This window comes from Haliotis cracherodii, unplaced genomic scaffold (assembly GCF_022045235.1).
Source record: "Haliotis cracherodii isolate W230 unplaced genomic scaffold, xgHalCrac1.p SCAF_13, whole genome shotgun sequence".
NCBI lineage: Eukaryota > Metazoa > Mollusca > Gastropoda > Lepetellida > Haliotidae > Haliotis > Haliotis cracherodii.
Window position 1 is genome coordinate 1,657,287 of NW_027266268.1, and position 14,784 is coordinate 1,672,070.

Genomic DNA, 14,784 nt, shown 5'->3' on the forward strand with positions numbered 1-14,784 from the left:
TTCGGCAAATATAGGATATCATAAAATCCACTTACCTATTTGTTTTATTTTCATTGTTTACATAATTGGAAAATAATTTTAAAAAGAATTATAAATAGTATCTGTCATCACCCATTTCCCGATAACAGCGACTGTCCGTTCAGTAACATGAAGAAATTCCCCTGTTTTCAAAGGGTTCGTATGAATAACGCGTTCGTCGAAGACTGGCATATGACACATCGCTGGAAAGCTTATTCCTTCATCTACACGCTCGTAACATCGCCTGGAGTTTTTTCGTAGTTATTACAAGCGATTTCATTGGATACCAAGCTTCTGTAAGATAAATTTCAGAAGTTGACAAAAGATTTTGGTTAAATCGTGTTATTCTGAACATTTTAAGCAGGAAATCACGACATATATAAAACTTTGTGAATGTATCGTGCTAGGTTACGAGCTGTGACAAAGATTTTTCATGCATATATTTTTGCATTAAACATCGTGTCCAACCGAAAATTCAAGGCGACAAAAGCCGAGATGTCATTTGACTTACATTACACGCAATCTCACGAAAAGATGGAAATAATAACTTAGATGTAAGTTTGATTACTTTTAGATATATTTTTGTTAATTTTATTTATTACTTTGTATAACATATAAAGATTTGTTTAAAACATCTTTATTTTGCTCTTTGACGTGTTAGAGGGGGACCTGTTGTCGAAGTGTGTGTGTGTCAGAGAATTTTATTTTCAATGACACTGCGGGGAAATAGTGAATAATTTTTTAATTTATCGATATTAAATGATAAATGGGAATCGAATATGTATTTCAGACATTGTGAAATGTGTTAGATTTAATAAATGAATGATATTACAGGTAGGTCCATAAAAATATATACCGTATATCACCGCGGATAAGCCGACCCCGTAGATAAGCCGAGGTGCTAACTTGACCATTGAAATACGAGAGAAAATGATATGACCTGCAGATAAGCCGAACCAGGAAGTGAAAGGCAAAGAACACTGCGAAGTCGGACTGCAAGACATGTGCCGGTACTCGCAGATATTAAAAAATATAAGATGAAAAACGTTGTAATTATATTGAAAGAGTATTTCTAATAAAGATTTAACAAACCAGTCACCCACTTTCATAATGTGGGAAGCTGTTTCTCTTGGGTTTTTTTAATCTCATAATGATCGTTATATGTTGCCATCAACAACAAAGCGCCATTTTGTGAATCGGTGTATATAGAAATATGAACACGTGAGAAAATATATCAGAGCGAAGACTGCATCGTAAGCATGGCGTTTTCGTTTCAAACTTGTGATGAGATTGTGAGTCTGTAAAAATATACCAACTTTTATACCCCCCTTTACACCACTATTGTATGTTAATCCAATTGAATTGATTAAACTATCATACTATGAACACATTGAATGACCATCACTTACTCACAGGCTTCTCCAGTTTAGTAAACTAATCTCTCGAAAACAAAGGAATTAAGCCCCTACTCCCAACACGATCGCTAAGCACCCACAACTTGAAAATGTTTGCCCGTTATTATCAGTGCTCATTTCCTTGTGTACAGTGTTGCTTTTTAAACAACAGGAAGCAATCACAGTGGTCACCCTTTGTGACGTCACAGGAAACAGCTGATCACATGTTTTTGCAAATGGCGAACGAATAACTCGCCGATAGTTGTTTATTTGCCTCTTTCAATAAAGGTAGACATTTGTTCACTATCAATTTATGAACTTTGCAAAATGTACATAATAGCTATTGGCGATTTCATCTGGGGATTATATATTATAGCTGTGAATTACATATATTGTTACATGTGAAGATTGTGGAGTTTATGAAGAACGATAAACTTTGAACATTCAATTAAAAACTTATTATTGGAAGTAGTAACATGCATAACATTTTTTTAATAATGACAACATTGGTGTGTAATAATAACTTTATTGATAATTTATAACAATAATGGCTCTAGTCTTGGCAACTTCCAAACTTACGGGAAGTTGTAATCTATCGGACCGTCATTCAGGCGATGTTTCTGACAGATCACGATCTGAAAAATACTATCATGAAAGTGTATCCCGTGGATAAGCCGACCCCTTTCTACAGAAACTTTTTTCTGGTCCTCAAAATTTGGCTATTACGCGGTCATATACAGTATTATTTTGACGTGACTACGGTTTGGCCGGTAAACTGGCCTACGGTGTCTGGGGACTCGATGCTTCTTGGCCGGTATACCGGCCTACAGTGTTGAAAGAGTTAATTAATAGTTAACAGAGTTATGGCTCTTTTGTCTATTGTACAAAGGACAAGATATGATAAGAGTCCTTTTGGTCAACATGATCCACTTAATTTAAGAAATTAGCAACACTTTTAGAAATGAGAACCAGACTTTGTTCATTTCAACACATGCATGTTTGGAGCTACCAGTAACACTACATGAAAACATACAGCTCAAATGTGTCAAAGAGGCAGATTTTTGGAAGTTTTATGAAAATTATGAAATATTTTAACATCACTACATCGGACCCCTGCTGATCTGAGCTTTATTTAACATATGCTAAAAAAATATCATCTTGGGTCACACTTTCTCATAGATTACCTCTTGAAGTTAGCAATTTTTTCCCCATAAAGTTACAGAAAACTGTTAGCTTGACATTCTAAATTTCCAGTGGGCCAAATGGGGCCCTTAAGCTACCTCGTCCTTTCTTCATAAACCCACTTTTGATGGCTTTTTGCATGTTTTACTTTTTCAAGGCAACAAGTTCAGATGAGGTTCATTTATGATGCCACACTTTTAATTATTACTTTGTGAAACATATGTATCAGTCTAGGGCCTATATTATTCTGAGTAATCCAACATTTATTTGCTATTGTAAGCATGAATGGCAGGGGTATGTATGGCTTGTCTTGCTGATTATAACATTACCTATATCGATTCATGTTATGAGTCACATGTCAAGTTATTAATATATACTGGGTTGAAAGTGCATGGTTGTATGTTTGATTTGTATGATTTTGGGGGCAGTGAGGAAATGGCAGTGAATGAGCTAATGTTTGAACTTGTTTCAGTAGGACATTTTATTACAAATAATGATCTTTTCACCCCAAAATATTTGTCTGTTTCAGGATGGAATGAACTGTTGATTGCAGGATTTTCACATCGGTCTATTGCTGTAAAGGATGGCATACTCTTGGCAACTGGCCTTCATGTACATCGCAGTTCTGCACATCAGGCAGGGGTTGGTACAATCTTTGACCGAGTGCTCACAGAGCTGGTAGCCAAGATGAGAGAGATGAAGATGGATAAGACAGAACTTGGCTGTCTGCGAGCCATTGTACTCTTCAATCCTGGTGAGCTGTGTAACATCCATTTTTCCTTCTTGTGAATAACATCAGACTAGGCAGATTATTACAACTTCCATGCCTTTGATTGGTAGTATAAAGTTTGTTTTGTTAACTTATTTCCCCTCTTCATTCTTTTCAGATGCTAAAGGTCTGTCTGCAGTGCAAGAGGTTGAACAATTGAGAGAAAAAGTTTATGCATCTCTGGAAGAGTATTGTAAAACTCGCTATCCTGATGAGCCAGGCCGCTTTGCCAAACTCTTACTCAGATTGCCTGCTCTGCGCAGCATTGGACTTAAATGCTTGGAGCACCTGTTCTTCTTCAAGCTAATTGGAGACACACCAATAGACACTTTCCTGATGGAGATGCTAGAAAATCCTAGTCCTGCTACATAGCCAGCTTGCTGAGCCACTGTCAGACAGTGTCAGTGTGGGTAGTAACAGGGGTGTGGGGTTTTGTCTGTCGGTCTCGAAGGGAGACTCACTGTCATAATATTGAGCTGTGAACACCATCTGACAGGCTTCTGGACAGGCATTCAACATAATGGGAATGAGACTTGAATATTGAAGTGCTAGTATTGTGCTGGATCTCTTGCATTGCCCAGAATCTATTGGGACTTCATTATGTGAAACTCTAGAGGGTACATAGTACCACACATTAGGCAAGAATGATCATAGTTGGTAAAGCCTTCTTAAGATATAATGTTATGTTCACACTAGGTAATTTTGATAGTGGTAAGTCATGATCTGTAATTGTAAACATGGGCAATAATTTACACTGTAACTGGGTAAACCGGTATCACAGATCGAAAATCACTCTAAAAAACGTCGTAACTATGTAACATAATATCCTTCGTTTTGATCTGTAAAATGTGTTGAATCTGCCTAATATATGTATGATATACAAAACTATAACCTGTCAAATCATGCAAAGGGTTTTGAAAACCATACCATTTTCTAACCAATATCTTGAATTGTGCTCTGTATTTCAAGCTTATGTGTTTGAACTTTCTATTCATGTTTTTGGTTCTGTCTGGTCATCTTGTTACAGTATAGTGTTATTTAGTTTTACTGTAATCTTTTTGCCTTTCTGAATGTGAAGAAAGACACAACTACATTGTATATACCATATCTGTATAGTTGTATTATTGATTTCTTTGTGTACATACATGTATCTATGTAGGACTGTAGTTTCGATGCAGTTAATGTCATATTGACTGTATTTGGAGGATGGGGGATGGTGTCATAATTCACACATTACCAAGTTTACATACCCTGTCTACCTGCATGCTTGTCAAAAACAAGAGTCATGTCTGTCTAGCAATATATAGGGCAGCTGTGTTCATTGGCCGTTGTTAATGGTAACACTTTTAGAATTCAGTTGAAATACTCAAAAGTGTGGTGAGGAGGAGATGTTTTGTGAATGTGTTTATCACCAGTGTTATCTTAGCAAGCATATTGTGACAGTTTATAGTTTTCCAATAAGGATATCATCATGAGTATGTCTAGTATTTTATTTTATATATACATACATATATATATATATATATATATATATATATATATATATATATATATATATATATATATATATATATATACACATATATATATATATATACACACACATACATACATACATACATACATACATACATATGTGTGTGTGTGCGCAAATTTAGTAAGTTGGATTTTGGGAGCATCTCGCTTGTAGATTTTTTGTATGCAAATAATCTGTGAAATGGCATTTATATACATTATACATGTAATGAATTGCAGTTTTGTTGTGACAGCATAAAGGTGACACTGTTGAACAGCTGTGATCCGTTTTTATATTTATTACTGTCGCTGGCAGGGCAATACTTGCTGCTGACAAATACAGTCCATATTGTGAAACAGTGAATGTATCTTTTTGGGCGGCTTGTTTGTGGCACATTAGATTATTCTTGCATATTTGTAAGCTACCTTGTTTACTGCTTGGAAAAGTATGTCTGCTTGTTAAAATCACACTTTACAATGTTATTACATGTTGTAATTTACATCTCTCTTAAATTTGTCAAATACTGAAAGTGATTCATCATGTTAACTGTTTGTTTTTGTGAATGATAAGGCCATAACAGCTTGTGATCTGTTTATGTTTATGAATCTATCGACTAGGAAAATTATTCATATATGTTGCAGGATATAGAAACACAGGAGTTCCATTGCTATTTGGTCGTATTTTGCTGGTTATCCCTACGACATATTTTGCAACCAATTGCTTGTATGCTGTCATACTTTGTCATTGCTGTTAATTCTGTAGCTAATCCATCTTTTAAAACCATTAGGCAAGTTAATGTCATGTTGGTGCTCTTTAGGAAGAACATGTATGCTCATGTTGGTTGGATTTTTCATGTTAGTAAGTCTTCAGATAAAATGGGCACCATAGACATCTGTCCAGTTAATCATTAGAGCCATATTCAATTGGGCAGAGTGCATCTCAACGGGTATTTTGCAGAAACTTTGGATTTGTGATAGTCCAGATGATCTAAATTCATGTAATTTTGATGGCTCAGATTTGCATAATATAGAAATAATGAAATTCTCGACACTGCTTGTTTTCCTCACTGATACAATGTCAAGTTTTTAATATTGTAAAGGAGTATGGTAGTATAGTGAGCTGTGCATGAATGGTTCTATGCCTTGCTTGACCTCCAGTTGGTCATGTCACTTTTGTCAACTGCATACATGTCACAATCACCAACAATAAAATTATGAAAAAAACTTCTATTTGGCTTTATTCAGTTGTCTTCATCTCTGGATTATGTTGTGTTTTCATCTTTGATTAAATTTGTAGGGTTAGACACGATTTACTGAATTTTTGATTAGACAGGTTTATACAAAATTTTCTTACAAACCCTGGTTTTACAATTGATGATTAAACACCCAAGGAAATATGGGTAGGAAACAGAATTTTGAGGTCTTTGGAAATGTTTTCATTTGGCATCAAGATTTGAGGACACCTTGAGGTTGGGTTCGTGAACCATGAGCAAACTTACCTGTCTATTCTAACCAAAGGATGTGTTCAGTGAGGCTTCTGAATTCTGGGTGCAAAGCCTTAAGACCAGCATTTTGGATTTCTGAATCTTGAAAGAAGTATATTGGCCACTTCCAAATGTAAATGTATAAAAGCTGTGTCAATATGTTATGGACATTATTAGTACCTGCTCTGATTGCCTTGGCATCTATGCCCCAAAGTGAAGAATATTAATGTCCTGGGTGGTTGGTTTCAGAAGCCACCTATCCTTCATATTTGATTCGGCTGTCACTCAGAGTTCACCTTGGGCAATCTGTTGAGGGATTGTCGGATCTTCAGGCACAGAGGTACACAATGCGAGTAAAAGATGTGATTTTAAAGAGATTGGAGTGCAGACCTTAAGGTCGAACTAGTCTTCAGGCATGGTAAATTGTCTGTGGTCTCTTATGTGCTCCCTCCCTTCCGTTAAAGTGAAACATACACTACTTGGAGAGGGTCTGCAAATAGATAGTTTTGCTCACGAGCAAGGGACCAAATTACCCTATAACATATGGTATGCTAAGATGTCTAAGGGGTTTCTTATTTCCAGGAGTAAATTACATTAACATTAGAAAAGGACCAGGTCTAAAATAGTTTCAAGTATTATGGAATGATGAGCATAAATCTTGTCATAGCGAAACGTATATCAAACTTATAGTGTTAAAAATTAGTATAGAGTTATTCGAGAAGTTTTACTTGGGTAGATGCGTTTTGTTTTACGTCCAAAGTATTGTCATCATTTTCCTGCCTTAGGCGTATATAATAAACTAGTGGTCAATGCATTTTGATTATGATAGTAATTATTATAAATGAACTTCATGCACACCCGCTGGGTGAGACCAGGTCAGATGCAGGTGAAATGGCGCCGGACGAAAGAATTTCGAAAGTTGATTTTGGCTACCCTGATTGTGGTTTTTGTCCTTTTTTGTTGTTGTTTAAAATGTTTATATGTGGGACAAGAATCCATATCCATATGGTACTGGCAAATGGAAATGCTATGATCATATCTGCTGGGGAGTAGGGGATCAGATCTAATGGGTTGGTGTGATGAGATGGTTATGCTTGGTCGTTAAAGAGGTCGAGTTGTGCAATGATAGTGTCCACATAGTATGGACCTGCGATTCTGCCATGGGCAATCTTGAGCGCAGTTCGGCCAGCCATTGTGATAAAACCCCACACCATTATGGACCCACCCCTAAAAACGATCATGCTGAACGACGTTAGCGTCCATAAAAAAACCGCTCATCATGACATCTATAAACTCGATTCCTTCAGTCACGAAAGGTCAAGACCGAATTTCAGTTCGACAGAAAACATGACAATACCCCAGTGCAGACGTTCCCTACACCACTTATGCCGGTCATTCAAATGACATGCAGTACCTTTAGGGATGACACGTATACGTCGTGCACGCAAATGCTATCATTCTGTGCAGACGATTTGGCACAGTTTGTGCATGTACTCTAACACCGGTTGCCTGTTGCAACCGGTCCCTAATCTGAGTGGTAGATTGCAATCGATTTCTTAATGCAATCGTTCTGACTAATGTCTGCTGGGCTGGGGTTGTTGCCCTTGAGCGTCGAGCGCGGCTCGATCATCGACGGTATGTGTTTGTTGGTATCAGTCCCACAATCTGCTGATGACAGATTGAGAAACATGCAGAGTTTGGGCACCAATACTCTGAGGTATGCCAACCTGCAAAATGCCTATGGTACATACATGTTCAGCACGTAGCAAACCTCGCATGGCCAATGCTATCGCTTCTTTAACGATTAAATGTGTTTTGTTAAAGTGTGTTTAAGCGATTGGTTCCAAGAATACAATTTGCGCCTACCCACAACCGAGTCTATGTGAAAAAGGTAAATTGGGCATACCATCCCTTGCAAGTGCTGTCCGAGGTCACGTGCTTCATGACTGTCACGATGATGTGTTAGGGAGCTTTGCAAGACACTGGTGTATAGTCTTATGGTGTCGCCTCATATCCCCAAGTTATTTTGCACAATACATAACATTTATGGAACAAGCAGATATGATGACAATGAAGGTTAATGTGGGATTGGAACATACGACGTTTAGGGTACAGTCTGCCCAGTGAATACAGCGTTGTAAAAGATTCGGTCAAACATCCTGACGAGAACACCCGTCGTCACAAAACAATAATTGCACATATTCTAGCGGAAAAAGTAACCGTGCTTCATATTAAGTGGTGTGTATCTTTATAAAAAATAACAACATAATATTTGGTCATTCTTTTAATCTATGTTTTATCATAACAAATTCATTGACAAAACCAATGTCTAGTAAAGGGGACCGAGCGAAACGTCCTAAAAGAATGACGGTGTAGCAACTGAAAGTCAAAAGTAGTGTATATGTGTGAAGAAGGCATTTGGCCCACATGCAAGAAATGCAAAACCAATAATACAATGTGGAACAAATCTTATGGATTTTACGACGGCAAGTCTTTGGCATGCATAATAAACATAACATTGCAGACGTTTTCGCAAATCACCCTGGGTTATACACTAACGTTTGAATTTATGAATATACTCTACAAAAAACAACAACACAAAAGTAGTAAAATCGTAAATATCTGAAAGAGTGTTTTTGACCTTCATTCAAAAATAACACCAAAAATTAATTGGTCATTACTGCATGGATTGGGATTGATAGTGTGGAAAGAATTAGGTACTGCCGAATCTTGGTGAAAGGATGGAAAAATTCGCAAAAACACAACCACATGAGAGCCAGGTGCCGAAATACACCAACATGATATGCACATGCAACATCACATTTTAGGCTATACACGTTGGCTTTTCATTTGCATGGCATCACAATTACAGCAAGTGAACAGCGAAAACATTCAACGACTGCCCGAGGCCCAACGCTACAAAGCCATCGGCCGACTGCAAACAGGATCATCATCTTCAGCTGCAGCCAGTTTTTCAACGTAGCACTAAGAACTATTACAAGACCGTGGAACCGTCATCAGACGGGATGGCAACCAAATGGTGTACAAAACTGACTGGCATCGTCGTTCATGGAAGCAGTCAGATCCCGAATTGTGGCCTGGGCAATGTTCACTCACTATGCCTGCAGTGCTGGTCGTTGATCCAGTGCATCCCATAAATGTTCGATTGGGTTTAAATCTGGAGACCTGGAGGGCCATGGCAGGACCTGGATGTTGTGATTCCTGAGAAAGACTGTTGTCAGTCTTGCCGTGTGAGGTCGGGCGTTGTCTTGTTGGAAAATGACAGGCATGAGAAGGGCATGCGACCGAAGAATCTCATCCGACGATTTCTCTGAACTTGCACCAAGTCTGTTCTACCAGTGTAGGAGAATGCTGCCCTGATCATCACACAACCACGCTAAACCTGTCAACTTCTTGTATGCAGTTTCGTGCATCATGATCCCCTACCACCCACACGGCGTAGCACAAAACTTGACTCGTCACTAAACGAAACATTTTCCATTTTTGCATGGTAAATATTGCAAAATGATTCAACAGCTTGTCATCTCTCCTCGTTCTGCCGTAAAGGTAAAACATTACATCTTAATTTGATAGAAACACTGGTGTCATTGTAAATACTCAATTAACTTTCAGTCTCAAACACTGTTTTATATTCTTTATGCATAATATATCGAGTGATATCATATTGTTGAGTGTTGACATCCAGTTTTAACGAAATGCATCTGTAAGAGACGTATTTATATACCCCAATAAAAGCTATAGTGTCCCTATCAAACTGATTAACCATGCAAATCCCAAACCATGCGAAAATAGAAAGTTACGAACAGATATTACCCAAGCATTATGACCAATGCTGTGGAAATACATCAACATTTTTGGATATTCCCTTCATGCATTCTGGTTATTGTCACCAATACTTCATAATGTGGACTTGACATGGAGGCCTTGACATGAAGCGAGGAGAGACAACGTTCACCGTAGACAATGGCATTTGGCGTTTGTTTTCCCACATTTAAAAGACGTTCCAAAAGATGAATTCGTTCTAATTGTTTATACCGACAGTTACTTTCGAACCATATAAAGGTATTGGTAATACTTGTTTATCAAATATTTTAAACTATTCCTTTGGATCAATCATTTCAATCTTATTGAAATTGATATCTATTTCCACCAAAGCCTGTTTTCCACGATTTGCCAGATCAGCAATGCAGTTTGACACTTTGAAAGTAGACGTAAATATTACATTCAAGTACTTACAACTGTTGATTATGGACAGGGTGATGTCTTTGCAATCTCTCCTTTTGGTGAACTGTTTTATTCTGCCTTACAGTTGTTTGTTGTATGACTATCAGTGTAAACACGAAGTCACACTTACTGAATAGAATTGTGTAATATAACACTCGAGGCTCGAGGTATAGAATAGTGATGTAAATAATCATTAGAATTGACTATCACTTTGTGTGAGTTCATTGGAGTATGAACCTTCTTAGAGTGAGGACCAAATTGTATGAACATTCTTGGAGTTAGGGCCAAGCTCCGACGTTCATATTGTCCGAGCTGTTAAATTTGGCATTTTGGTATAGATTCCGTAGATGCACCAACCGAATATGGTTGTCTTGTTGGCGTGATTAGTCGGACGTGTTGTGGGACACATGCATGCTGATAAGATAACTGAAGATCCAAACACTTCATATATCTGTGCAGATATCCTTCCATCTGTCTGTATCAGTGCAGACATTCCCCCATCTGTGCCTGTATCACTGAAGACATTCACCCATCTGTCTCTGTATCAGTGCAGACATTCCCCCATCTGTCTCTCTATCAGTGCAGACATTCCCCCCATCAGTGCCTGTATCACTGCAGACATTCCCCCATCTGTCTCTGTATCAGTGCAGACATTCCCCCATCTGTCTCTCTATCAGTGCAGACATTCCCCCGTCTGTCTCTCTATCAGTGCATTAATTCCCCAATCTGTGTCTGTATCAGTGCAGACATTCCCCCATCTGTGTCTGTATCAATGCAGACATTCCCCCATCTGTGTCTGTATCAGTGCAGATATTCTCCCATCTGTCTCTCTATCAGTGCATTAATTCCCCCATCTGTGTCTGTATCAGTGCAGACATTCCCCCATCTGTGTCTGTATCAGTGCAGACATTCCCCCATCTGTGTCTGTATCAATGCAGACATTCCCCCATCTGTCTCTCTATCAGTGCATTAATTCCCCCATCTGTGTCTGTATCAGTGCAGACATTCCCCCATCTGTCTCTGTATCAGTGCAGACATTCCCCCATCTGTGTCTGTATCACTGCAGACATTCCCCCATCTGTCTCTGTATCAGTGCAGACATTCCCCCATCTGTGTCTGTATCAGTGCAGACATTCCCCCATCTGTGTCTGTATCAATGCAGACATTCCCCCATCTGTGTCTGTATCAGTGCAGACATTCCTCCATCTGTGTCTGTATCAGTGCAGACATTCCCCCATCTGTGTCTGTATCAGTGCAGACATTCCCCCATCTGTCTCTGTATCAGTGCAGATATTCTCCCATCTGTGTCTGTATCAGTGCAGACATTCCCCCATCTGTGTCTGTATCAGTGCAGACATTCCCCCATCTGTGTCTGTATCGCTGCAGACATTCCCCCATCTGTCTCTGTATCAGTGCAGACATTCCCCCATCTGTGTCTGTATCAGTGCAAACATTCCCCCATCTGTCTCTGTATCAGTGCATTAATTCCCCCATCTGTGTCTGTATCAGTGCAGACATTCCCCCATCTGTCTCTGTATCAGTGCAGACATTCCCCCATCTGTGTCTGTATCAGTGCAGACATTCCCCCATCTGTGTCTGTATCAGTGCAGACATTCCCACATCTGTGTCTGTATCAATGCAGACATTCCCCCATCTGTGTCTGTATCAGTGCAGACATTCCCCCATCTGTGTCTGTATCAGTGCAGACATTCCCCCATCTGTGTCTGTATCAGTGCAGACATTCCCCCATCTGTCTCTCTATCAGTGCATTAATTCCCCCATCTGTGTCTGTATCAGTGCATTAATTCCCCTATCTGTGTCTGTATCAGTGCAGACATTCCCCCATCTGTGTCTGTATCAGTGCAGACATTCCCCCATCTGTCTCTCTATCAGTGCAGACATTCCCCCATCTGTCTCTGTATCAGTGCAGACATTCCTCCATCTGTCTCTGTATCAGTGCAGACATTCCCCCAATCTGTGTCTGTATCAGTGCAGACATTCCCCCATCTGTGTCTGTATCAGTGCAGACATTCCCCCATCTGTGTCTGTATCAGTGCAGACATTCCCCCATCTGTGTCTGTATCAGTGCAGACATTCCCCCATCTGTGTCTGTATCGCTGCAGACATTCCCCCATCTGTGTCTGTATCAGTGCAGACATTCCCCCATCTGTGTCTGTATCAGTGCAGACATTCCCCCATCTGTGTCTGTATCAGTGCAGACATTCCCCCATCTGTGTCTGTATCAGTGCAGACATTCCCCCATCTGTCTCTGTATCACTGCAGACATTCCCCCATCTGTGTCTGTATCAGTGCAGACATTCCCCCATCTGTGTCTGTATCAGTGCAGACATTCCCCCATCTGTCTCTGTATCAGTGCAGACATTCCCCCATCTGTGTCTGTATCAGTGCAGACATTCCCCCATCTGTGTCTGTATCAGTGCAGACATTCCCCCATCTGTGTCTGTAACACTGCAGACATTCCCCCATCTGTGTCTGTATCAGTGCAGACATCCCCCCATCTGTGTCTGTATCAATGCAGACATTCCCCCAATCTGTGTCTGTATCAGTGCAGACATGCCTCCCTCTGTGTCTGTATCAGTGCAGACATTCCCCCATCTGTGTCTGTATCAATGCAGACATTCCCCCATCTGTGTCTGTATCAGTGCAGACATTCCCCCATCTGTGCCTGTATCACTGCAGACATTCCCCCATCTGTGTCTGTATCAGTGCAGACATTCCCCCATCTGTGTCTGTATCCCTGCAGACATTCCCCCATCTGTGTCTGTATCAGTGCTGACATTCCCCCATCTGTGTCTGTATCCCTGCAGACATTCCCCCATCTGTGTCTGTATCAGTGCAGACATTCCCCCATCTGTGTCTGTATCAGTGCAGACATTCCCCCATCTGTGTCTGTATTAGTGCAGACATTCCCCCATCTCTGTGTGTATTAGTGCAGACATTCCCCCATCTGTCTCTGTATCAGTTCAGACTTTCCCTAATCTGTCTCTTTATCAGTGCACATTCCCTCATCTGTGCCTGTATATATGCAGACATTCCCCCATCTGTGTCTGTATCGGCGCTGACATTCCCCCGTCTGTCCCTGTATCAGTGCTGACATTACCCCCTTCTGTATTTGTATCAGTCCTGACATTCTCCCATCTGTTGTTTCCGTACAGACATTCCCCTATCTGTTGTTTCAATGTGAAAAAACAGATGAAACCAACACATACGTCTCAGGAACGTTGTGGGATTTTCTGCCAGGGATGTTGTTGGGACCGTCACTGTCTGAGATGGTTGCTGTTGAGTTCGAACCCCCCGTCCAATCTCTTCCCACAAGTGTTCAGTTTGACTCATGTCAGGTGACATGGCAGGCCAGTTCATCACACGGATGTTGTTCCTTCTCAGAAAGTCTCCCGTGCATTGTCATGCTGGAAGACAAGCGGATGTCGGCCGCCATGTTGAGCCAGTAAGGGCAATAGTGCTGGACGAAGGATTTTGTTAGCATAACCTCGAGCATTTAGGTAACCTTGGATAACCACCAACTGTGACCGGAAACGAGCAGTGATGCCACCAAATACCATTACACCACCTCCTCCAAAGCGATCCCTTTCCAAAGCACAGTTGTCCTCGAAGCGTTCTCCCTTACGTCGATAGAGACGGCGACGTCCAGCAGGAAAACTGAGTTTGTAACGGGACTCGTCAGAGAAGACAATAATGTTCCCGTGCCGTGTTCTACAGGTAGCACCTGTTAGCTGCCCATCCCTGTCTGGAAAATCTGTATAGCAGTAGCAGGATCTCGCCTTGATAAGATCGACGGCATCGTATGCCAAACGCATCCAGGCGCCTCCTGACGGTTTGGGGGCTCGTGCGGCGTTGGCGGGTCCAAGCTGGCTTGGTCGAGTCTTGGTATGTTGAACAGGTGGCCTTTGTGCTTTTGAAGTACCTGTTGTACTTTTTGTGCAGTGTTCACAGATGGTTTTTCACTTTCAGACTCATTGCTCCAAGATGTTCTGAGGTTCGAACTCGAACTGTCACAGCACTATCATGCACATACCGCTCACAGCACTGTCATGCACACACCCCTCACGGCACTGTCATACACATACCCATCACATCACTGTCATTCACATACCCCTCACGGCACTGTCATGCACATTCCCCTTACGGCACTGTCATA

General features: G+C 40.5%; 1 protein-coding gene across 3 annotated transcripts in view; it reads left to right on the plus strand.

The window, feature by feature from the left end:
* Positions 1-6,105, plus strand: part of LOC139459486 (retinoic acid receptor RXR-like) — a 45,585-nt gene extending 39,480 nt beyond the window's left edge. For all 3 annotated transcript variants that reach the window (XM_071240931.1, XM_071240932.1, XM_071240933.1), the window contains exons 6-7: positions 3,124-3,348; positions 3,482-6,105. In XM_071240931.1, coding sequence (XP_071097032.1) covers positions 3,124-3,348; positions 3,482-3,735 — 479 coding nt within the window. In that variant the 3' untranslated portion in view covers positions 3,736-6,105. The remainder of the gene's footprint in view (positions 1-3,123; positions 3,349-3,481) is intronic.
* Positions 6,106-14,784: the final 8,679 nt, after the last annotated feature.